The sequence below is a fragment of the Danio rerio genome, chromosome 7 (genome assembly GCF_049306965.1).
Source record: "Danio rerio strain Tuebingen ecotype United States chromosome 7, GRCz12tu, whole genome shotgun sequence".
Classification (NCBI taxonomy): domain Eukaryota; kingdom Metazoa; phylum Chordata; class Actinopteri; order Cypriniformes; family Danionidae; genus Danio; species Danio rerio.
In genome coordinates this window covers 18,766,432-18,791,831 of record NC_133182.1, presented here as the reverse complement: position 1 = coordinate 18,791,831, position 25,400 = coordinate 18,766,432, and the positions used below count along the sequence as shown (strand labels likewise).

General features: G+C 35.4%; 1 protein-coding gene across 2 annotated transcripts in view; it reads left to right on the top strand.

The window, feature by feature from the left end:
* mllt3 (MLLT3 super elongation complex subunit) overlaps positions 1 to 23,749 on the top strand; it is a 104,813-nt gene extending 81,064 nt beyond the window's left edge. The window contains 6 exon segments of one of the 2 annotated variants that reach the window (NM_001017819.1): positions 12,465 to 12,537; positions 12,723 to 12,861; positions 13,437 to 13,536; positions 16,287 to 16,352; positions 18,707 to 18,778; positions 22,924 to 23,749. In NM_001017819.1, the coding sequence (NP_001017819.1) occupies positions 12,465 to 12,537; positions 12,723 to 12,861; positions 13,437 to 13,536; positions 16,287 to 16,352; positions 18,707 to 18,778; positions 22,924 to 23,055 (582 nt within the window). In that variant the 3' untranslated portion in view covers positions 23,056 to 23,749. 2 annotated transcript variants of the gene reach the window in all.
* Positions 23,750 to 25,400: the final 1,651 nt, after the last annotated feature.

Sequence of the window (25,400 nt, the reverse complement as noted above, 5' to 3'; positions counted from 1 at the left end):
TGATCATCATTGATCATATGAATGTCCTCTGACAAGTTCATTTTCATTTGAAATGCATTTTAAAATGCAATTTTCAGCACCATGGCATGATCCTTACATACGGTTTTGGTGCACACACAAGTTTGAGCAATTATTTTATAACTTGAATTTCACATAAACGTTTGACGAGAATTATATATCAAGTTATATCAGACACACGTCTGTTAATGATCGTTTAAGGTCCACATTTTGTCTTGCAACAGCAAATGAACAAAGATTTCCCAGTTTAATAGCTGAGTTTATGTCTTCAGAGCACCGCTGCTTTAATGCTTCATTTTAGTCTGGTGGTCTGCACGTCAACACACTGCAAAGCGTGTCAATGCCGATGAAAGTTGCTATTTCATTAGCTCTGGTGAAAAAAAAGTAAAAACGAAATGTAGCATTTTACAGCAGAGTCACAGCTCTCCCATTACTCAAGCCTGGATGACAGCAAGACTCTTTCTCCTGCGTGTTTTCAGGAGTTGAAACCCAAACACTCCAGACGATCTTCTACTTAAAGATCTGCATGCCTTTCTTTAGTGAGTGATGACACTGGTTTTATTGTCCAAAGGGGTGCAGGGCTTCAATGAGCTTTTACAAGCGTCTAGTTTGGGAAGAAGGGTATAGGAGAAAGGCGGCTTGATTTACAACGCTGGACCCTGAACATGCGTTTGATGTCAGCTTGGCTCCCAGACGGACAAACAGGCAGTAAAATGCAGACTGAGGAGAAGAGAAAGGGGGAAAAAAAAGTGAGAACGAAGGAAGAGGAACTTCAAAGAAAGCAACTTTGCTCTTGCACAGACTCGGCGAGGGGTGTAAGTTAAGTGTCTTTACCACCCTGCTCGCTGGACTTTTGGCAGCCGCTATTGTCAACTGTGTTCACGGGGAGATTTTTAGCACCTGCCCCCTGCCAGCCACTCTCACTACCACCACTGTCACCCCCAGTCGAGAGAGTGAGCCGTAACACTTTTATAGCTCACCGTTATATACAGCTTTCCATTCGTAGCGGTGTTTCTGTAGGTTTAAGGTGGATCGAGGATGCCCGCGGAAAATGGGTTTAAGTGGAATCTGCGTTTAAAAAGGTTGTTTGGAAAGGGCAGGATGAAATTTAGAGCTTGCAATTCATTATAAACATTGAAAAAAAAATTTAATTAAAGAAATTATTTGGATGTTGCTTTAACTTATTTTAATAAGTTATTCAGGTTTCATATACATTTGTTTTGTTACACGAAGTTTATCTTAATATTTTTAGTCTTTTTAATTGACGCAAGTTAAGATTACTAGAAAAGTTCATTTGATTTAACTAAAAAATGTAAAAAATTTTTTACACTGTAATACAATTTGAAGGCCATAATAAACACTTAACCCTCTACTGCACGCATTATAATAGACCTATAAAAATATTTAACTGTTTTTCCTTTTTTAGAATGGCTTAACTTGAAGTGCTGTAAAAAATAATCATAATAAAATATTTTAATAGGGGTGTCAAAAATAATTGCTTCTTCGGTGCACCGCGATGCAGACACAGACAATTTGTTATCAGTTCAGTAATAATCATAACCGGTTATTATGAACTGATGTCATTTATCTCATGTGCTATGTCATGGTAGCTTACTATGGTGAGGGAGGAGAGTGCGAGTATTTACAACGATCCAACTACTTAAAAATGCAGAAACCGTGCACAATTTCACTGCGTTTGAGCTGGACAGTGTTTCACTGACACTTACAGCAAAAGCCCCTTTTTCACTGCGATTTGAGAGTATGAAAGTAAACTCCATTTCTCTCTCTCTCTCACTGTGGCCCATTTGACCTGCTGGCGTGGCGTTTCCTCTCCTATCGGCTGTTACAGCAATGCTTCTGGATACAGACATGAGCATGTGTCTGCAGAGTTTTCTCTACCGTGTCTATCATGGATCAGCTGTGATCGACCCTGCCGTTTGTCAGTACCTGTTTCCATCCACCTATTTTATGCGCATTTTGCAAATGCGCATAAAAAAACAGTTGATGGAAACGCCATGATGTGCATAAATGTTAAAAATGCGCATAAACTTATGTGCCTAACTGGGTAGGATAAACTTTTTATTCGATAAGAAAAGATGCGCATAAACTGCAATGGAAACACTTTTACCGCACAAACTCCAGTATGCTCATTAAATGTGATTTTGTTAAAAGCGATCATTTGATGCTTAAAATGTGTAGGAATGGATAAAACGTCAGGCCGAGCACATTATGAAACATCTAAAATTTTGTTTTGGTCATTATAAAACACCTTACCATTTCAGTGTTAATGTTATTATATTATTAATGACCTCCAGAATCAAGAGCGGCTGTGCTCCGCGTCTAACACCTTTTAAGCGCTCACTGCTTCTCAGGATTGTCTTCTGAGGCGCATTCATTTAGAATATATTGATGCAGCTTCTCCTACTGCAGCAAATGCAGTTTTTACTGTTGATATTTGGCGCCAGTTAATCAGGAAGTGACTATTTTCTTCGCTTTGACTCATTGGATGGAAACGCTGCTTCATTTGCACAACTTTTATGCGATAATCGAGTTTTGCACAAAGTTTATTCGCATTTTTGAATGGAAACATAGCTAGTGTCACTCATCTGAACGGCACCAGAGCATTAGAGCCAATCGCAGCCCTTTCAGTTGAGCGCCTGACCAGTCATAGGGATGTAAGAAAGAACTCGCTTGAAAAGGCTCAAAGCGAGCGGGATATTTATCTTTTTTTTTTTTTTTTTTTGCTATAAATGCTCATATTGTTCTGTGCCTGTACTTGAGATTTTAAAGGTACAGTTCAAATATCTGATTGTTTGTATTAAAGGACAAAATTGTATTACAAATGGCATGTAAATATAAGTGTTTTTATTAGTGGTGGGCCGTTAACAGTGTTAACGCAAGACTTTTATCGTGCGATTAAAAAAAAAAAAACATTGCCATTAATCTATTCTCAAAGTTGGGTTGGGAGCTGGGTCTGTTCTATGCAAGCCATGATGACTTTCAACATGATATTTAGCGCACATGTATACCTGACCGCAGAGCCGCCTGAGAAAAAAGTGCCCTTATGAATCAAATCAGCAGGATACCTGACTTTAACTGCAGTTCAGCAGTTTCACTTTAACTCATGAACATTTCATTCATGCCCCCTGACAAACTGGGGTATTAGATGCAAATAAGCAATACTTGTAATTTTACGTTACTGTACAAATAGCTCAAATTTGCTCATTCTGAGGTGGGAATTGGCGCACATGCAACATGCAATGTAAAACATATGCTGGATAAGTTGGTGGTTCATTCTGCGGTGGTGACCCCAGATTAATAAAGAGAATAAACCAAAAAGAAAATGAATGAATCAATATTCTACATATAAATATTAGCATCTGACAGACCATGTAAATGATCAATTGAGACTCAATAGTATCAGTTTTGTAGGTTTGCAAACTCTGACGTCAGTCACAAAATTATCAAAAAGCATGCGTTTAAACAACTGCCATCCAAATAGGGCTTTTGATTCCTGTTTATTACTTAAAAGCTTCGAACAATCTTCACCATAGAAATGCCTTATAAATACAGGAGCCTTGACTTGACTGGTAAAAATGGCAAGGATTAGGAGAGTCATCTAGTTTGGACCCACCCCCCCGCACCCCGACTGTTGTGTCCTAATAGACAGCATTAGTCGGCATTTTCCCAAGAGTATTCTAAAACCTTTCTTATCCATTAGCCATAATCACCATACTAGCTCTATTATTAATCCCACAGTCACTCCTTCCATTCGCCAAGCAGCTGAATGGCTTGTGCTCATACATTTTGTCCAAGAGAGCCGATTCAGTTTCACCAAGTGCTCATCAGAGAAGAATGTAAACAAATTAATTCAGATTAACTTTAATAGCTTCTTTAGATTTCCTCTCGGGACGCTCTCCAAGAAGAATTAGGTTAATAGTTTCACATTGAACTTCTTAGCTTTTTCCCCCCCAGAATGTTTCTCCACGCAATTTCAGAAAGCTTGTAAAATGCGTATCCTGCCAGAGCGCAAATATAAAGTTAACGTGAGTACAGCGCAGAGAAGCAAAGTGAACTTTAATGTAACTTTAAACCTCAAAACTTCAGCCAAGTGGCGAGCTGCGAGGGCGGTTGTAACAGAGCGCCTTTCTTTCTCTTTTATCCTCGGCCCCATTTGCCACAATAAGCCTGATTTGTATTATACCTCCGTTTGGTCGGAAAGTCTTTGTGGATTGCAGTTAATCAGTCCAATTCGCTCCACTTACAGCTCACTTCTGAATGTAATTTTAAAAGAGCATCATTACATTCGTTTTGCTTTGTTAGAACAGGCCGTTTTCACAAAAGCCCCTCTTTGAAAGAGTTTTCCTCACAAGTACCATGCTAACCTTCTCTTTTGTTGATGCTTTATGAATAATAATAATGTCTTTTTTATATTTTTAAATGCCTGGAAAGCTGGAAGGATGTGCATTTGGAAACTGTTGTATTTGAAACGAATGAATAGGAATCTCAAAATTGATTTTAGTTGTTTTCTTATTGCATTTTTGCTATATTCGTATCTTCAGACCTTGCATATTTGTTTCGAACAAGCGATGGTGTGGTTCTTTCTGTATAGTTTTATTTGAATTGGTGTTTATCAGTCCCTCCATGATAGAAAGAAATCACGGATAGAAACCGAGAGAAACTAGAGCTTACCCCTAATAAATAAAGTATATGCTACAATTCGCACAGGCTCACCAAAATTGGACAACATAAGATTGGAAAAACGTTGCCTCTGAGTTTTGATTTCTGCTGCAACATTTGAATGGTAGGGTCAGAATTTGGCATCACCGACATGAAAACGTGAATCCATCCTGTCTTGAATCGATGGTTTAGGCTGCTGCTTGTGGTGTAATGATGTGGGGGATATTTTATTGGCCCACTTTGGGCCCATTAGTACCAATTGAGCATCCTGTCAATGCCACAGCCTACTTGAGTATTTTGCTGGCCATGTCCATCCCCTTTTGACCACAGTATACCCATCTTCTGATGGCTACTTCAAGCAGGATAACGCACAATGTCATAAAGCATGAATCGTCTCAGACTGGTTTCTTGAACATGACAATGAGTTCACTGTACTCAAATGGCTTCCACAGTCACCAGATCTCAATCCAATGGAGCACCTTTGGGATGTGGTGGAACGGGAGATTCGCATCATGGATGTGCAGCCAGCAAATCAGCTGAGTGATGCTATCATGTCAATATGGACCAAAATCTCTGAGGAATACCTGACTTTTGGGACTTCTAGAGTGAGTACTGTGCTAAAGTCTGCATCGATTTCAAGAACGTCTTTTATGCGTCCTCTGTTCTTGCGGTCTTGAGTTTTGAAACGGAACTTTGGCGGTTGATGATGCCGTTTCACAAGAGCACAAGGACTCAATAATGCTTAAGAATGCATATTGAAAAACAGCATATGTCTCTCTTAATTGACACACAAGGATCAGTTCATGGATATCTCTGCTAATGAATCAGGTGTGTTAGGAAAGGAAGAAGACACAATATGTGCAGGGCGGGGGGTTCCGAGGACTAGAATTGAGAACCACTGGTATAGTGGTCAAACAGAATGCATATGAATGCATGTCACCGTAACATCAGATGATGGGATCACACACAGGATGAGAGTCATTTATAGACAACCTACATTGGACACTAGATTCTCACAGAAATCAGTCAAGTGAAGGAAAAATCATGGTTTGGGGTAACAGTCAGTATGTGGGCATGCGAGAGATCTGCAGAGTGGATGGCAACATCATCAGCCTGAGGTATCAAGACATTTGCCTATTACATTACAAACCACAGGAGAGGGCAAATTCTTCAGCAGGATAGCGCTCCTTCTCATACTTCAGCCTCCACATTAAAGTTCCTGAAAGCAAAGATGGTCAAGGTGCTCCAGGATTGGCCAACCCAGTCATGTCTGCTGTAAGATGGAGGAGGCATTGAAGATGAGTCCAAAGAATCTTGATGAACTCTGGGGGTTCAAAAATGCCATTCCAGATGATTTTATTAAGTTATTTGAGTCATTGCAGAGATGTATGGATGCAGTCCTTCAAGCTCATGGGAGTCATACACAATATTAATTCTTTTTCCAATGCAGCATGACTTTATATTCTATACTGTACATTATTTCTGTTAAGTGGCAAGACTTTTGTCTAAGCAAAGTCAGACCTCACTGTCCTAATGAAATAATTAAAAATCAAGGCATGATCATATTTTATTTTGGAAAATAAGTGTAATCTAGAGGCCTTTGCCTTTCATATAAGCAACTTTTGATACCAAATGATCAACTAAAAGTCAAGTTATTATTTGCAGTTCCTAAAACTTGGATCGGCAAATAGACTTTTGTCAGGTAGTGTACTATGGATTTGAATGTTATGAACTATGTCCTGACTGCCTGAAATATGCAGGAAAATAACTTTTTTTTTTTTAAAGTCATGAGTGTATTGAAACACAATTGTAACCCCCATTTCAAAGCATTTTATGTAGACAACTTCAAATCCAATTTACTCTATAGTTAGATTTTTTCTTAACTTCAGTTTCCATATTTTTAAAATAGCTGCCCCATCCTAACACAGTATGAATCAATGGAAAGCTATTTTATTTAACTCTCACGTCATGCATAAATCTTATGTAACCAAACTGACACTTATGATTGGTTTTGATTGGTTATTTAAAAACAGTCTTAAAAGAATAAAAATATTTCAAATATTATCAAAAAGTAAGTAAATATGGAAGAAAACACTTCAGGTCCTTGCCTTTTAACCAGCATTGCTCATGAACACAAGATGTGATTGGTTGCATTTTAATAATGTTTTCAGTAAACGTGCCGCATGTGTCTCTAAAAGCAAACAGGGGCCTTTAAAAACACGTCTGCTCATTTTCTTCCATAGGATCCAATCAATCACCGTCCCATTGTTCAAGAGGTTTGGGTCTGTGGTGAGATATTGCCCCGCCAGTTCAAAGGTGCCTCGTAAATTTCAGGATCCTCAACAATTAATTCACAGATGCAACAGTTCAAAGAGGCCTCCACTAAATCTGCTTTAACCTCCGCATGATGGACTCAACGTACACTCGCTGAATACATGTCTTGTTTACTTTGCTATGTTTTCATTTATGATTGAGATCTGTATTATCAGCAGTGCACCCTAGTGGTCAAAGATTTTTCAAATGATTTTCAAAAGAAGTCATATCTCCACAAGGCTTAAAGAAATTCAGTACAACCTGTAAAATACTACAAAGCTGTTGACATGGAATTGAACCAGATTTTGGTAAAAACCCAAATCAGAAAAAAAAAAAAATCAGAAAAATGAGTTGTGTAATAACAATGAATTGACACAAGGAGAAAGTACTGAACTACTGAAATGTATTTATTAGTTTATATAAAGGTAGCTTAAAGACGCCTCTCATACAGAGAATGAAGTCACATGCATTGCTGTAAAAATCTTGTTGGTTCTGTGGGTCAAATCTGATGTTTAATTTGTATTTTCTATTGGATTCAAGTCAGGTGATTGGCTGGGCCATTCTACAGCTTTATTTCCTTTTTCTGAAAGCATTTGAGAGTCTCCTTGGCTGTGTTTTGGATTATTGTCTTGCTGAAATTTCCGCCCTGGTTTCATCTTCATCACCCTGATAATGTAGCTGTTGGACTGAAACAAGAGGGTTGAGCAGAGGGTTGCTGAAGAACTACTGAGAGATTTTAGCTGCTGTCTGGGCTTTCACTGCCTTTCTATGCCTCCCTTTCTTCCTGTGTTCAATACTTTCCACTGTGTCTTTTCATATTGTGACACAAAACTTAATTTGTAGTCTAATTAGATTTGTTTCCTTTGCATATATAGTTTTTTGTTGTTGTTGTTGTTGTTGTTAGCAGCATCCAGGGAAAATTTCAAGTCAACAGTACCTTTAGAAATATATTTTGTGAAAAAATGGTAACGTGCTCAATACTCGTCTCCCTCACAAATCAAGAAAAATTGTAAAATAACATCTGTGAATTGTAGATCTAGAAATCAATTTTAGTTCTTTTAATATTTAGTTTTTTGTTGTTTGTATGTTTGCATATTATGTTTGTTCAGTTTTATTTATTTATTATTTGTTTATTTTGTTTAGGTGTACCTGATTTATTGCAAAACCTTTCAATAAATGCTGCAGTTATAATATATACAAATTATATATAAATATTTATATCAAATATACAAAAACTAACAAAAAGTTAAAATATAAAGTGTCTAATTCACTTTACTGTTTTCATTTATGATTAACATCTGTATTATCAGCAATATATATATTAGTGTTCAAAATCTTTCATCTTTTATCTTTAATCTTTTTTTTTTCTTTTAAAGAAGCCATATTCATCTCAGCCAGGCTGAAAGAAATACAGTAAAAACTATCAAATAGTGAAATATTATTGCTATTTAAAATAATTTTTTTAATTAAATATGGTTAAAAATGTCATTTATTCCTGTGATTCAAAGCAGTTTTATTATTCCAGTCTTCAGTGTCACATGATCATTCTGAAATCATTATAATATGCTAATTTGCTGCTCTGCAATGATTCAATATTATAGTTACATTTTTAAAGCCCCATCATACACCCGGCGCAATAAGGCGCAAGACTTGTTTGGCTCGATTTGTTGCTTTTTCAGATGAGTTCATCCCTAAATTACACATTTTGCACCACATTGTTTAAATAGCAAATCCATTTGTGCCACTTTGTAGACTGCTGGTCTATAAAGGAGGTGTGTTAAAGCTCATTGTTTCTGCATTGCTAATTTGAGGAATTGAAATAGACTGCGACATTGACCAACTAAAAACTGATCAACAAAAATTTAAACCTAAAACTACTTCTCTGCCTTTCTCTTGGTGGGCTTTATATCAGTTTAGTCATGACAATTTGCATTCGTATAACGTTATTATTATTAGCAGTATTATGTATTATACGCATATTTATATTTGTTTTAATAAAAACAAGCTTAGATTTGCCCACCTGTCAGGTTTTGGAGACTTATGCATCACCATATGGGGCATAATAATGGGACATGTGTTTGAATATAACTCAGTTTTTTTTAGTACACTTCGTTATTATTGTTCATTTATTTGTTTGCTGGAAATTAAAACTGAATTTAGAAACAGTTTTCAAACAAATCTTTGTGCCTAACAAACAAAATAAATATGTCTTCAATGGAGTGCGAACAACACTGTTTCCTTATCCATAAAAGTAAAGGAGTAAAGAGTGAAAGTAAAGAGGCAGATTGGAGAAGGCTTGTTCTTTATCCTCGTGCTGCAGATGGTCTGTTTAACTCACTGATCTGTTTTCTCACTGGAGAAATGTAAAGTCTGGCATGTAAATAGCAAATGTGCCAAGGTGCTACGAAATTGACTCTTACAGGGATTTGGAGATAAGACTCTGATTGGTTTAATGCATGTTATGCTCAAAGCACACCTATAACTCATTAAGACAATAAGCACAACGTCATGCGCCACGTTATAGAGTGTATTTTTCCATCCTTAAAGAAAAAGTGGATTCGGACTCTCCCTTAATGCATTTGCGCCACATGCTTTACATTTTCCGCCTAGAACACAAAAATAGTTTTTCCTTTCTTTCTTTTTTGTCTTTTTTTTGACATTCTTTTTATTTTTTATTTTGATTTATATGAAATCTTTTTCTTTTTCTTTCTTCTTTTTCTTTCTTTCTTTTTTTTATTTTCTGTCTTTTTTTCTTTTTTCTTTTAGCTTTATGGCTAAATTTTTAACTTTTTCATATATAAATAAAGAAATAATGTCAATTAAGTAGTTTAAGTAAGTTCAAGTAAGTATAGTTTTTTTTACCGTCTGTGTTTAATTTAATACAGTTTTTTTTTATTTTATTTATTTTATTTTCCATCCTTAAAGCAAAAGTGGATTCGGACTATCCCTTAATGCGTTTGCGCTACATGCTTTAGACTTTTCGCCTAGATCACTAAAATAGAGCCCTAAATCATTAATGATGATTCTTATAACTATGATTGTTGAAAGAATTAGTTCCTGTTTCTTAGTTTTCTGGAAAATGTCTATCAATGAAAGTAAACGCATGACATGGGTAGATTTGAGTGTTACAGTTTCAACAAAATATGAAGAAGTCCAACAGTTTTCAATAGCTATTGATCATTTTTGATTTAATATTCTTTCCGACTGATCACTAAAGACTGAAGTGATGATGATAAATTCAGCTTTTATTCACAATAAGGAATTATATAATAAACCACATTCAGTAAGAAAAGTCATTTTTAAACTGCTATATTCCTTCATTTCCCTTCGACTTATTTCCTTCATTCATCAGGGGTCGCCACAGTGGAATGAACCGTCAACTTATCCAGCATGTGTTTTACACAGTGGATGCCCTTCCAGCAAATATTTCCAAATTTTATAGTATTTTTATATTAAATAATTGCATCCTTCGAGAACAAAAAAATCTTTCATACTACTGTAGCACAGCTAAAGCATTTGTTTTGGACTTCTCATGGTACATATTGACTGTTTTATTGACATCATTTGGGTTGATGTTGTCTAATGTGCAAGTATGAATCTTTTCGGTGGCTGTTCTGGCTCTTAAAGCGCACAGACGTTTGGTGTGTGAGAGAGCTTTAGTGTGAACGTGGCCCTGGAGGGATCAGTGTGGTCATAAATCAGCCTTCATTAGGCCTGGTGAAGAGGGAGAGCTCTGATTTACAGTGAGGAAGTGACACTAAAGCCCCATCAAAGCCTCTGCTGAGGAACAGATGATCCTGAAAATGGCCTCACGAGGAACTACATTCACTTCTTTTTAGAGTCTGCTTTTAAACCTGTGTTACGAGGTGTCAAAAGGTATTTGTGCTCAATCACTTCTTGTGTGTGTGTGTGCGTGTGTGTGTGCTGTTTTAGCTTTAGAGTAGCTTTAGCTCTGTTCAAATAGTACTTTTAAAATATTTGAAAGGTTCAGATAACCACCATTTTTAAAATATATATTTTTAATGAATTTTTTCCATTGAAATCTTCAGTAGTCCATATAGAAACATCATTTCTGATGCTACAAACCCTGAGTTTTCTAGAAGTTGTTTTTGTAATGTACCCTTCTTTTCACAACATAAAAACACAACACATCTGAAAATTACGAAAGTGACCTGTTTTGCAAACTTTCTTTCTTTCTTTCTTTCTTTCTTTCTTTCTTTCTTTCTTTCTCTCTTTTTTTCTTCTTTTTTCTTGTCTTTCTTTTTTCCTCTTTTTTTCTTATTGTCTTTTTCTTTCTTTTTCTTTTGGTCTTTCTTTTTTTCTTGTCTTTCTTTTGTTATCTTTTTTTCTTTCTCTTTTTTCTGTCTTTTTTTCTTGTCTTTTTTCTTTCTTTCTTTTTATTTTGATTTATTATAGTTTTTCCTTTCTTTTTTGTCTTTTTTGTCATTCTTTTTATTTTTTATTTTGATTTATATGAAATCATTTTAATTTTCTTTCTTATTTTTCTTTCTTGATTTTTTTTCTCTCTTTCTTTCTTTTTCTTTTTTTTTCTTTTCTTTTTGTTCTCTTTTTTTCTTTTTTTTACTTTTAGCTTTATGGCATTTTTTTACTTAAATGCAGCAGTTCATACATAAATAAAGAAATATGTAAATTAAGATCTGTAAATTTGGGAATGTAGTTTTTTACTGTCTGTGTTTAATTTAATACAGTTTTATTTTATTCGTTTGTTTTATTTTAAGCTGTATCTGATTTATGGCATGAGGGTTTAGTTGTATGAAGTTGTACCTGTAATGTAATGTAATATATGTAAGTATATTTATACACACACACACACACACACACACACACACATTAGAATTAGAATATTAAGGGAGATATAAATAATTTTCTGTTTTGTTTGTATGTTGTGTTTTATTTGTATTGTTTTGTTACATTTACTTTTTAAACCTAAATATTATCTTGAATTGTATTATCAGTTATATTTAATTGTGTTTTTTATATTTAATTTATCAGTCATGTGGTGATTTAATTGATTGTTGGCTGATTGAATTCATGGTTCACACAATCACTGAATTCATTATCTTATTTGCAATCTAGGAGTGAATATGGTTTGCACTCTTTATTTATTACATAATACGTAATGTTTCTTTGTAAAACTCTAGAAGCCTAAGGTAGTTGCAGTGCGGATTTGCAGACTTCAAATATAATTTTTAGGACTTCAATCCCAAGTCATGAGCAAATGCAATAGTGTGCAAGGTTTTGCAATTGTTCACACAGAATATTTATATTTAGTAAAGTGTATAAAAAAAATTTTAAAAAAAAGAGGTGATTAGCATGTTCATTTTTATGCTCTCAAGATTTCTTAAGCACACAAAACCCAAAATGTTTCAATTATTATTATTATTTATTATTATTTTTAATGAGTTTGTACTTTTCCTTTTTTCTCTCCCCAGTCAGATCAGCCAAGTCCGGCCAGTTCCAGCTCCAGTTCCAGCTCCGGCTTTGGACGTGGACACAAACGCCAAGGTGACATTTCACAGATTTGACACATTTTAACCTGCTTGGAGGAAGCCTGACCTGTATTATTATTAAGCTATTATTATTATTATGCTATTATTATTAGCATAACTTAATATACACTACATACACACACTAAACATACAATAAAGTAAGAAATGTTTTTCCCCCTCTTCCTTATTCATATCCTATAGTGTTGGGCCCTTTGCGCTCAGTGATCCCAGATTTGCACTCGGATGAAAACGAAGAGGATTCAGAAGAGGACGATGATAATGACATGGACTCGGACTTAGAGCGACCAGTGCACACTCAAATGACACATCGGCACCGCAGGTAAATATCTACCCAAAAACATCACTTAGATTTTTTTTGATTTATACAGTTGAAGTCAAATGATTAGCCCTCCTGTGAATTTTTTATAATATTTCGCAAATGATTTTTAACAGAGCCAGGAAATGTTCACAGTATATCTGATATTTTTTAATTTTTAAAAACTATTTTAAGGTCAATATTATTAGCCCCCTTAAGCAATATTTTATTTTGATAGTCTACAGAACAAACCATCATTATATAATGACTTGCCTAATTACCCTAACCTTAACCTAGTTAAGCCTTTAAATGTCACTTTAAGCTGTATAAAATTGTCTTGGAAAATATTTAGTGAAATATTATTTACTGTCATGATAGCGAAGATAAAATAAATCAGTTATTAGAGATGAGTTATTAAAACTATTATGTCTAGTAATGTGTTGAAAAAATCTTTCTGTTAAACAGAAATTGGGGGGAAAATATACGGGGGGGCTAATAATTCCGGAGGGCGAATAACTCTGAGTTCAGCTGGATGTCCACGACTGCATATCATGCTGACGTGTGGATAATGAATGGTGAAAATGTCATGTGTTTTGCAGGGTGAGTTTAAGTGACGGCAGTGAGAGTGAAAACAGCTCTGGCTCGTCACCGCTACCCCATAATGATCCTCCGCCGTTGCTGAAAAACAGCAGTAACCAGGTGAGCTGCAGTCGCCTTCTGTCTCATTCAGTCCACAGGTGAGGATTTCCGTCGGCCGTTTATCAGCTCTCGTGCTTATCAAGAGAACCAGGTGGAAATTATATGTGGAAGAAAGGGAAATTGAACTGTCAGTGCATTACAGGTGCTTGACAGAATAAACGTGAGCTGAAGGAATAAGAAAGTCATTTTATATATACAGTTTTATCAGAATTAATAGCCCTCCTTTTATTTATTTATTTTTTTTTTTAAATATTTTCCAAATGATGTTTATCAGAGCAAGAAAATTTTCACAGTATGTCTGATTATATTTTTTCTTCTGGAGAAAGTCTTTTTTGTTTTGTTTCAGCTAGAATAAAAGCAGTTTTTAATTGTTTAAAAGACAGTTTAAGGTCAAAATTATTAGCCCCTTCAAGCTATATATTTTTCTACAGAACAAACCATCATTATACAATAATTTACCCTAACCAGCCTAGTTAACCTAATTAACCTAGTTAAGCCTTTAAATGTCACTTTAAGCTGTATAGAAGTGTCTTGAAAAATGTCTAGTGAAATATTATGTACTGTCATCATGGCAAAAATAAAATAAATCAGTTATTAGAAATGAGTTCTTAAAACTTTTGTGTTTAGAAATTTGTTGAAAAAAATCTTCTCTCTGTTAAACAGAAATTGGGGGGGAAATGAACGGGGGGCTAATAATTCTGACTTCAACTCTATATATATATTTTTTCTGTATATGTTGATAGTCCTGTAACGATAGTCAGTATATTGACTTAATGCGCAATATATGAAAATGAGGGCAGCTAATGTTGCTGCGATATATTGTCTATATTAAATAAAAAAATACATTAAGATGATGATGATGATTAGGCTACATAATGTAACAAGCTAAGTTTTTTGTCAAACGTGCTGCATTCTGCTTTCTGCGGAAGGCGGAGCTTATGCAGCATCTCCTCGCATGCTGCGCACACACGCACGCACACACACAGACACAGTGCGTGCAAGAGAGAGCGGATAGTGGAGGTGCAGAAGATAAGATGCAAACCCGCTGACTCGTGTTTAGAAACTACAGTCAGTTAGGATAAACAAGTCGCAAGTTATTGTATAACGATGGTTTGTTTTGTAGACTATCGAAAACAAATATAGCTTAAAGGGGCTAATAATTTTGACCTTAAAATAGTTTTAAAAGAAAATCAAAATTGTTTTTTTTTTTTCTAGCCGAAATAAAACAAATAAGACTTTCTCCAGAAGAAAAAATATGATCAGACATACCTGTACTGTCAAAACGTCTTTGCTCTGTTAAACATCATTTGGGAAATGTTTGAAAAAGAAAAGAAAATTCAAAAGGGGGCTAATAATTCTGACTTCAACTGTATATAAAACTAGTGTTCGAGAAATAACTTGAGTAATTCAGTTGTGATATGGAACTGTAGTGTAAGCAAGACCTGCCTACTTTAGCTATGCGATTGTCTGAAAATGATTCCACACCTTATGTTAATCGGCCAATAGTCCAGTAGTGTGTGCTAATGAATAGACCTTATTATAAAGTGTTAACATGTGACTCGCACTTATGCAACTAACACAGACTGATTGGGAAAATTTAGCCTGGTGTACATTTTTGAAAACCGAAAAATTTGTGCTTGCGCAAACATGTATACAGCGACGTCTGGTGGATTTACAAGAAATCTCACAAATAAGAAAGCGTGCCCCAGTAATGCATTTGAAATTGTCAAAATTGTACACTGCACCCTCTAGTGTATTTGTTGAAATAAAAACTGCAAGAAAATATTGTCTAGTGCAGTGTTTCTCAACCACGTTCCTAGAGCACCCCCCAACACTGCATGTTTTGGATGTCTCCTTAGTCTGTCACACCCATTACAGGTATTTCAGTCTCTGCTAATGAGCTGATGATCTGAATCAGATGTGTTTGGTTAAGGAGACCAGGAAAATGCGCAGAGCAGGTGGTTTTCCAGGAACGTGGCTGAGAAACACTGGTCTAGGGCGCATATTTGTCAGTTCTAGTCCTGGCCACATATCTCCTATAAGCCTGTCGCATGTAACTATTAAGGTCTTTATGTGTGAGCCGTTGATTAATATATTTGAACAAATTATAACTAGAATTGGCAAGGCGGCCATTTTGAACAATTTTCAATTTTGTGAGGAAAGTGAGGCAGCTCTGTGGGGGGAATAGTAACTTCATACACGTTTATAGACTTAATCAAATATGAGGACACACATTCATTCATTTACCTTCGGCTTAGTCCCTTATTTATCATGGGTCGCCACAGCAGAATAAATCGCCAACTATTTCACCATATTTTTAACACAGCGCATGCCCTTCCAGCCACAACCCAGTACTAAGAAGCACCCATACACTCTCACATTCTCCCACACATACACACACAGTACAGCCAATTTAGTTCATCCAATTCACTTATAGCGCATGTCTTTGGACTGTGGGGGAACCCATAGCACTCGGAGGAAACCCACGCGAACATGAGGAGAACATGCAAACTCCACACAGAAATACCAACTAGATCTGCCAGGACTCAAACCAGCGACCTTATTGCTGTGAGGCGACAGTGCTAACCACTAAGCCACCGTGCCACTGAAGTCAGACCTATCTAATAGTAATAGAATTCTGGTAGTTCTAGTGTTTTGTTGCAAAAAGTTAATCTCACTTAAATCTTGTGAATGTTGGTGTGTATATTATATGTGTATATTATATGCTTAAATTATGTTACATTTTGCAGATTGAAGTGAAGGGTCCTATAAAACAGGCGAAGATGGACAAAAATAAAAACATTGACTGTGACAAGGTAAGCAGATCTTTTATTTAATGTGCTATAATCCATAATTGTTGCATAATAAATACATATATTATACATATGTTATTTAATTTCAAAGCATATACTAATATTCTAATTTAACTCTTGTATTGCCTGGAAGTCAAACTTATACAGTAATTAAGGATGTCATGATCTGATTTTTTTTTGCCCTCGAGTCAGAGTCATTTGATTTTGAGTATCTACCGACACTGAAACCTGATCAGATACTTCTATATTGCATTAAAAAAAAAAAGAATAGCGAAGAAACAGATCCAGGATGTTTCTTATTTTTTTATTTAATTCACCTTATTTTAACATTTAAAAACTCTGTTAACAAACAAACAGAGCACTTATGTGAGGTAGCTTAAACAATCAAGTAATAAATAACATCAATTCTTCACTTTTGGACTTTTGTGCAGCAGCAATTATAAAAAAAAATCTAATATAAAATCAAATAGCACAGGCATTGCCACGTTTACATATCTCACAGTTTGCTATGACAGTGTTGTTGTCATCAACTTTATAATACCTTCAGATCACAGACATACTCTCACTTACTGCTTCAAGCTGCTTCCATATTCTACTTTGCTTGCATTTAACCAATAGTGATGTCATGCCGCACGCGTTGCTGTTTCTGTGTTTCAAAAATATTAGCCCCTTTAAGCTATATTTTTATTTGATAGTCTACAGAACAAACTATCGTTATACAATAACTTGCCTAATTACCCTAACCTGCCTAGTTAACCTAATAAACCTAGTTAAGCCTTTAAATGTCACTTTAAGCTGTATAGAAGTGCCTGGAAAAATATCTAGTCAAATATTATTTACTGTCATCATGGCAAAGATAAAACAAACCAGTTATTAGAAATGAGTAATTAAAACTATTATGTTTAGAAATATAAAAAAAATCTTCACTTTGTTAAACAGAAATTGAGGAAACAATAAACAGGGGGGCTAATAGTTTTGACTTCATGTGTGTTTGTATCTATATATATATTCTCATTATTTTTAACACATTAATAGTTATGCGGTGGCACAGAGTTAGACCTCTTTCTTGACTTCTCATAGAAACAGCAGTGTGTGCGGCATGACATGACTTTCTTGCTATTGGTTAAATACTGGCAAAGTAGTACAGGGAAGCAGCTTAAAGTGGAAAGCATGAGTATGTGGTAAAGTCTAGGTAGCATACAGCTGCAGATACGCACATTAATATAGCAGAATTTTTGTGACACTGCAGAACAGTAACTAATATTTTTTATGTAATCTGACGGTTGGGTTTAGCGTTAGGGTAGGAGTTAAAAATAACATTTATAGGGTAATTTAATAAATAACATTAAAAAAACTCAGTACAACTACTGTTTTTACATTACTGTGACCGTTGTGTTTAGGGTTCGAGTAGGGGAAGACGTTAATAAAATACAATTAATGCGAAATGTAATATATAGTATATCTTGTTAATTTCCGGTCGCAACTGTGTCTTATCTAGCAACAACTCGAGTATGTCTGTGGTTTGGAGGTATTATATAGTTCATGACGACAACATTGCCATAGCAAACTGTGAGATATGTAAACTTGGGACTGCAAGGAGGTGAAGAGTTTGTTATTTATTACTTGATTGTTGAAGCTACCTCACAGAAGTGCTCCATTTGTTTGTTAACACAATTGTTGAATGTTAAAATAAGGTGAATTACATAAAAAATAAGGAATGTCCTGGATCTGTTTCTTCACTCTTCTTTATTCTATCATGACATCCCTAGTCTAAACCCAAATGGATGATGCTAAAGGTGTAAATGGGATCTGTAAGGTTTTAAGCCTTTCTACCTTCTTAAGATAGTCAAAACATATTTAAATGTACATAAAGTAAGGAATACTTATCATTGAAAATTGATCATTGAAATATTAGAAAATAATGTTTGATTTATACAACTTCTTTTTAATTTGGACACCTTTTCTAGATTCCACCCCTGACAGCAAAAGCTCACGTTCATTATTGTTAAAGTTCATTTGTTCTGGTGCCATATATGGAGCTGGTTTGGGTGTGTATTATGCAAATTAATAACCTCATGTATGTGGGCGTTCATTTATAAGACTCCAAAAATACGCAATCACTAGTAAATACGACCCAATGTTTTTGCCTGCACTGTCTCACCATAAATAAGTAAATGTTTAAATGTAAAAAGTACGTTTATTGTTTGCTTTAAACAATTCTGAAACCGTTTCAGTCCAATAAGCAAAAAAATGTGCAGCACAACAGTTTGATTCATGCCACATTGTGTAAAAGCGTGATTGATCTGAAACATGTCTCCTTTTTTTTTTCTTGATTAATGTAAGATCTTTTTCCCCAGGCGTACTTGGATGAGCTGGTGGAGCTTCACAGAAGACTAATGGCACTGAGGGAAAGGCACATATTACAGCAGGTAATAAATGAAGAGCGTGTGCTGTCAGAAATCAGCTTTTTCCCGAATCACTCACATCTCTGCACACGAGACTGTATTTCTACAGCTCGAAATGACCTTTATGAGGCAACATGAGACTTAAATTTAAGGATCACAGAAAGCTTTACCAGAAAGGGAAGACACCTGTAAAGTTTAACTGTATTACCCACAGCATTAACATGTCATTGATGGTCTGGCTGTTATAAATCATGCTGGTAACTGTAGGTTTTGTCTTGCCAAATAAACTCTTTGTGGCGCGTAATTCCTGCTCTTTGAGGGTTGTTTGCTTTGACACAATGGAGAGTAATTCTGTGCTGCTTTCGTTCCAAGATTTTTGCCGTGCCCTTCTGTTGCAAAGCCTGTGGTGGTTGAAGTCTGGAAAACATCCCGAATGAAGTCCAAACAGTGCAAACGTACATCTTAATCAAGCTAATCCTGCAGCATTTTGAGAAATAATCATCCTCCTCCGCAACAAGATACGACGTTGATTAACTTGCATGATTACCGATTGATGCAACCTGGAAAATTTGTTGATGTCATTGGCAAGCTTTATTTCATTGTGCTGCCGCAATAGTTTTGTAGGGAAAATAAATGTTATATCTACATCTACTCATGTGTTTTTTATAGATTTAAATTTTAAAATGTGTTTGTGTGTGTGTGCGTGCATATGTATACTCACCGGTCACTTTATTAGGTACACCTTACTGGTTATTTGAGTTACTGCTTCCTTTCTATCAGCTCGAACCAGTCTGGCCATTCTCCTCTGCCCTCTGGCATCAACAAGGCATTTACGCCCACAATACACACTGGATATTTTCTCTCTTTCAGGCCATTCTCTGTAAACCCTAGAAATGGTTGTGTGTGAAAATCTCAGTAGATCAGCAGTTTCTGAAATACTCAGATCAGTCCGTCTGGCACCAACAACCATGCCACGTTCAAACTTCCTTAAATCCCCTTTCTTCTCCATTCTGATGCTCTGTTTCTGATGCTCGGTTTGGACTTCAACAGATCGTCTTGACCATGTCTACATGCCTAAATGCATTGAGTTGCTGCCATCTGATTGGCCGATTAGAAATTTGCGTTTAAGAGCAGTTGGACAGGTGTACCTAATAAAGTGGCCAGTGAGTGTATATTTGTTTGTATGCAAATGGTCAGTTTTAGTGTGTGGATAACTGAAATATATAAAAATATTAAATAAACATAGATGTTAATTTTTTTATTTAAAAAATCACATATTAACTTACTTTAATATACTATAATTGTTTATATATCAAATCATTTTCTGTATCTGGAAAACAAATATTATATTTATGTTAATAGGTAACATTTTTATTTATTGTAAGCATTTATTTACAATATTTTGTTTTTATCCTTGGAAAATATTTAACATTGGGGTAAAATAGATCAAATCAAATAGATGCACAAATTGACTTATTTTAACGTAATTGCATTTATTTCATATTATATAATATATATATTTAATCAATTTAATAAGCATTATAGGTAACATATTCAAGTTAATGTATAACTTAGGGCGATGCAGTGGCGCAGTAGGCAGTGCTGTTGCCTCACAGCAAGAAGGTCGCTGGTTCGAGCCTCGGCTGGATCAGCTGACATTTCTGTGTGGAGTTTGCATGTTCTCCCTGTGTTCGTGTGGGATTTGTCCGGGTGCTCTGGTTTCCCCCACAGTCCAAAGACATGCGGTACAGGTGAATTGGGTAGACTAAATTGTTCGTAGTGTATGAGTGTGTTTGGATGTTTCAAAGAGATGGGTTGCGGCTGGAAGGACATCCGCTGCGTAAAAAAACATGCTGGATAAGTTGGCTGTTCATTCCGCTGTGTCGACCACGGATTAATAAAGGGACTAAGCTGAGAAAAAAATTAATGTATAACCTATATTTAATATATATTTTAACATTTTTGTCAGAGTAGATTATATGACCCACAAATTTTACAGTAGACTTGCTGTTTTCTTAAACTTCCTAAATTAAACAATTGCAGAACGTCCATGTTTTTTCTTCTTTTTGTCCAGGCTACAGGCTCTGGAACAGCTGACTTCTATCTTCAGTGTCATAACAGGCCTCTGGGTCTCTGTGTGTTTCTGGCTCGCATTCAGGAGAAATGGAAGAAATTCTTTCCATATGCGACTTTTGCTTTGTAGTGTGAAACGGATCAGGTTTGGGTCCCATTACTGGCCGGTTTAATCCATGTACCCATTCTAAAACCCCCCCTCGTTCTGTAATCACCAGTTCAATCCCATCTGAACGCACAGGACTGGAACCAATAACCGGCTGGTTTGGTGAAGCAGCTTCCTCATTACGATCAGACCCGACACATCATGCGAGTAGTGCGAGTCAATAGTGCTTTGTGTAAGATTCAGAATGCCCACTGAGAAGGGATGCTTCTGAATGGGTCATTCTGATCCTAAAACTGCAGAGTAACTATATTGAAGTAGATTTTCTGAGGAAAAATGAGTCATGTTCACACTAAAACTGCATGATCCTGGAGATCTCTTTTATTATTATTTTTTTTATATAGAGATCCCAGTTCTGAATAGATCATTAAAATCAAAACAGCCAACAACTGTTTACTGGATTATTTGAATAATGGCTTTTGTCAGCATTTTTGAATGAATCTCTTGGGCAAATGATTCAGTACCTCATTTAAGACTTTACTTGATTAATTACTAGATGAATCATTGATTGTAATGAAATCACGTGAATGAAAGATTTTTTGACTCCTAAAAAACTTCACTTGCTTCATACTTAATAAATCTCCATTTTTTAAATGAATTTCTGGAGCAATTGATTCAGTAAGTCATTTAAGACTTCACTTGGTTCATGACTAGATAAATGAACCAATAAAATAAATACTGATTTGTCTATTTATGAAGACTTCACTTGTTTCATTAGTGGATGAATCATTGCTTTTAAATGAATCATGTGAATAAATGATTCACTGACTCTCTTAAAAAACGTAACTTGCTTCATATTTGACAAATCAGCATTTTTGAATGAATCTCTGGAACAAATGATTCAGTAACTCATTCGTCATCAAGACTTCACTTGGTTCATGACTTGATTAAGCATTGCCTTTTAAATGAATCGTGTGAATGAATAATTTACTGACTCTTAAAAAAACTCACTTGTTTAATATTTGATGAATTAGTATTTTTGAATGAATTTATGGAACAAATGATTCAGTAACTCATATGGGACTTCACCTGGTTCATTACTAGATGAATCATTGCTTTTAAATTAATCGTGTGAACTCTTAAAAAAAAAACGCTCACTTGTTTCATTAATAAAGCAGCATTTTTTTTATGAATCTGTAGGGCAAATGATTCAGTACCTAATTTAGGGTTTTACTTGATTCATTGCTAGATTGATCATTGCTTTTAAATGAATGATTCACAAGCTCTTTAAAATACTTGTTTCATACTTAAATCATTATTTTGAATGAATCTTCAGCAAATGATTCAGTAACTCATATAAGACTTGACTTGGTTCATTACTAGATTAATCATTGCTTTAAAATGAATCATGTGAATGAATGAATCACTGACTTAAAAAACCTCACTTGTTTCATACCAGATATATAAGCATTATTTTGAATGAATCTTTTAAACAAATGATTCAGTGCAAACAATTCAATGACTCCCATAAAGACATCACTTGCTTTATTACATGATGAATCGGTGCTTTTAAGTAATTCTTCTGAACAAATGATTAAATGACTTCTTGTTTCATACTTGTTTTTATAAGCATTTTGGACAATCTCTTGAACCAGTAAATCAGTTATTCGCTTATGAAGATGTTACATGGCTTTTTCACTGAATGAATCAGGGTTTTAACTGAATCTGTTTCAGTTTCAGTCTCTTTTCTGCTGTGATTGTAGATTTAAAATATTTAATAAAGAAATGAAGTGAATGTTTGAATCATTAATTTTCCTTAGACTTAGTCCCTTATCAGTGGTCACCACAGTGGAATGAACCGCCAACTATTCCAGCATATGTTTTACGCAGCGGATGCCCTTCCAGCCACAACCCAGTATTGGGAAACAATGTTTGAATCAAAAGCAGCTGAATTTAAGCAAGAGTAATCACATGTTCTGTCTTTTTCTTGCAGATTGTAAACCTCATTGAAGAAACAGGACACTTTCACATCACAAACACAACCTTTGACTTTGACCTTTGCTCTCTGGACAAAACCACAGTTCGGAAGCTGCAAAGCTACCTGGAGACTACCGGATCGTCTTGAAAACTCGTGCAGCTGGCTGCCACCAGGAGGGAAATCACCTCCTTTTTGCCCTCCTTTAGTTTTTTTGTTCCTCCTAAAGAGAAACTCATAAGGCAATGGAAAGGATCCGCTTTCATTCCAGAGCTCCTCTCATCTCTTGAATCGCCTCAGAAGTTGACAACATTTATTCCAGGAGTCTGGAGAGTTTCACCTAAAAAGCCTTGATAATCCGACATTGCCAAAAAAATACTCCAAAACAACATACATTTGTGTATATTGTTACTTGCGTATGAATGTTTGATAGGTTCTTTTGCGATGAATGAATGCATGTTTCAACACTGCCTTACCACACTGTCTATTTATTGAGTATGAGTTTCAAGTGTGTGTGTGTGTAAGTGCAAATGATAATTAAACTTGTGCAAGCACTTGGGAACATCCTCATCTCATTGACAATGGAACATGATTTTCTTTCACGGTTTTTATTGACCATAAGCAACGTTTGTCATGTTGTGCATTAACGGTTTTAGATTTTGCTGGCTGGAAGAAGACTTTTAGCTCTACAATGAAAACTGCTACATAATACTAAACAATACAATGTTGCCCTTTTAAAGAGGTAGTTTTAATTCTGCGATCATTTACTCACCCTCCACTTGTTATGAGCCTGTTTGAGATCTGTTGAACACTAAAGAATGTTGGGAATAAAAGAGTCATTGACTTTCATAGTATTTTTTGTTCTTTTTATAGATGTAAATCGCTGTTTTTTCCCAACATACTTCAAAATATCTTGATTTGTGTTCAACAGAAAGAAAAATCTATAATGGTTTAGAACCACTTGAGTGTGGGGAAATTGGTATTTTTGGGTTTACTTGCCCTGTTATTTTGGATCAAAATGGAAAATGTTGTTCTGCACTCACCCCTTTAGCATTCCAAATACAAATGAAGATATTTTATAGAAAGCTGAGAGATTGCTGAACCTCCATTAAAAGTTTATTCACCCAAAACCTAAAAAAAATCAAAAGAGATCCTAAAAATTCCATGTTAATTAGTTGGTTTAACCCAGTGGTCTCAAACTCAGTTCCTGAAGGGCCACGACTCTGCAAACTTTAGCTCCAACCATCTCCAACTTCCCCCTGCTTAAGAGTCTTTCGTAGACTTGAACACCTTAATTATTTGGATCAGCTGTGTTTGATTAGTGTTGGAGGAAAACTGTGCATAGCTGCGACCCTCCAGGAACCCAGTTTAAGACATATGGTTTAACCAAAGTCTTCTGAAGAGATTTTTGTTCACATACTGTAATTAACATTGATCAGCAAAAAGGAGCTCAAGAACACACTCTTGATGAATGAGAATAAATCTCATTGGTTCTTGTGGAATAATAAACCTGTCACAGGAACTCAAGATTGAAGTTTTCAATGATCAAGTAAGCATGCATAAGCTTCTGTTGGCAAATGCAAATGCTGTAAACATGACAATCACTGTTGATCTGTAGTTTAAAAGCATCTTGGATTAAACCACTCAGTTCATATGGGTTTTTGTTTGCTCTCTTAAAGGAACACTCCACTTTTTCTGAAAATACTGTCATTTTCAAGTCACCTACAGTTAAACATTTGAGTTTTGAATTCATTTAGCCTATCTGTGGGACTGTCGTAGGCACTTTTAGCTTAGCATAAACCACTGAATTGGATTAATTTGATCAAATTAATTAAACCCTTTTTTATTTCGAGTGAGATGCTAATGGTCTAATCCAACTCAATGATTTATGCTAAGCTAAGCTAACAATGCTTCTCCCAGATCTAGAGATCGGCTGAATAAGTTTAACACTCGTAAATCTCAACTGTTTAACTGTGGGGAGTTGTAAAATAAGCCTATTTCCAAAATAAGTGGAGTGTTCCTTTTAAAAGTCTTTTGAAGCATCACATTTACAATGAAGAGTTCGAAATCTGTCCGATTCTATTACAAATATCTTTCTTTCTTTCTTTTTTTTAAAGAGGAGAGTGAAATGGGTTTGTAATCATATGGGTGAGTGTGAAGTGACAGAAATATAATTTTGGGGTGAACATACTAATAAATAATAATACTAATATCCTTTTCATTGTACTATTTGAATGAAGGCAGGATCTTGCGCAAGTCCGGTGACGCCTATCCCAAATGTTTCTTAAAGTTGTTTCAGTGGCAAGGTGTATTGTTGAATGTTATTTATTGTTTTTTTTGGGGGGGGGGTAGCACATGTTCCCGAGGCTGTTCATTGGTTATTCTCTAAACCAGTGGGAAAAGAAGCCGAGTCTTAATGGTAGCTTGGGAGTTCTTTCCTAAACTGAGGAAATCAAGAAGTAATCAGAGTTTACTTTTTGGTTTTGTTCTATGAC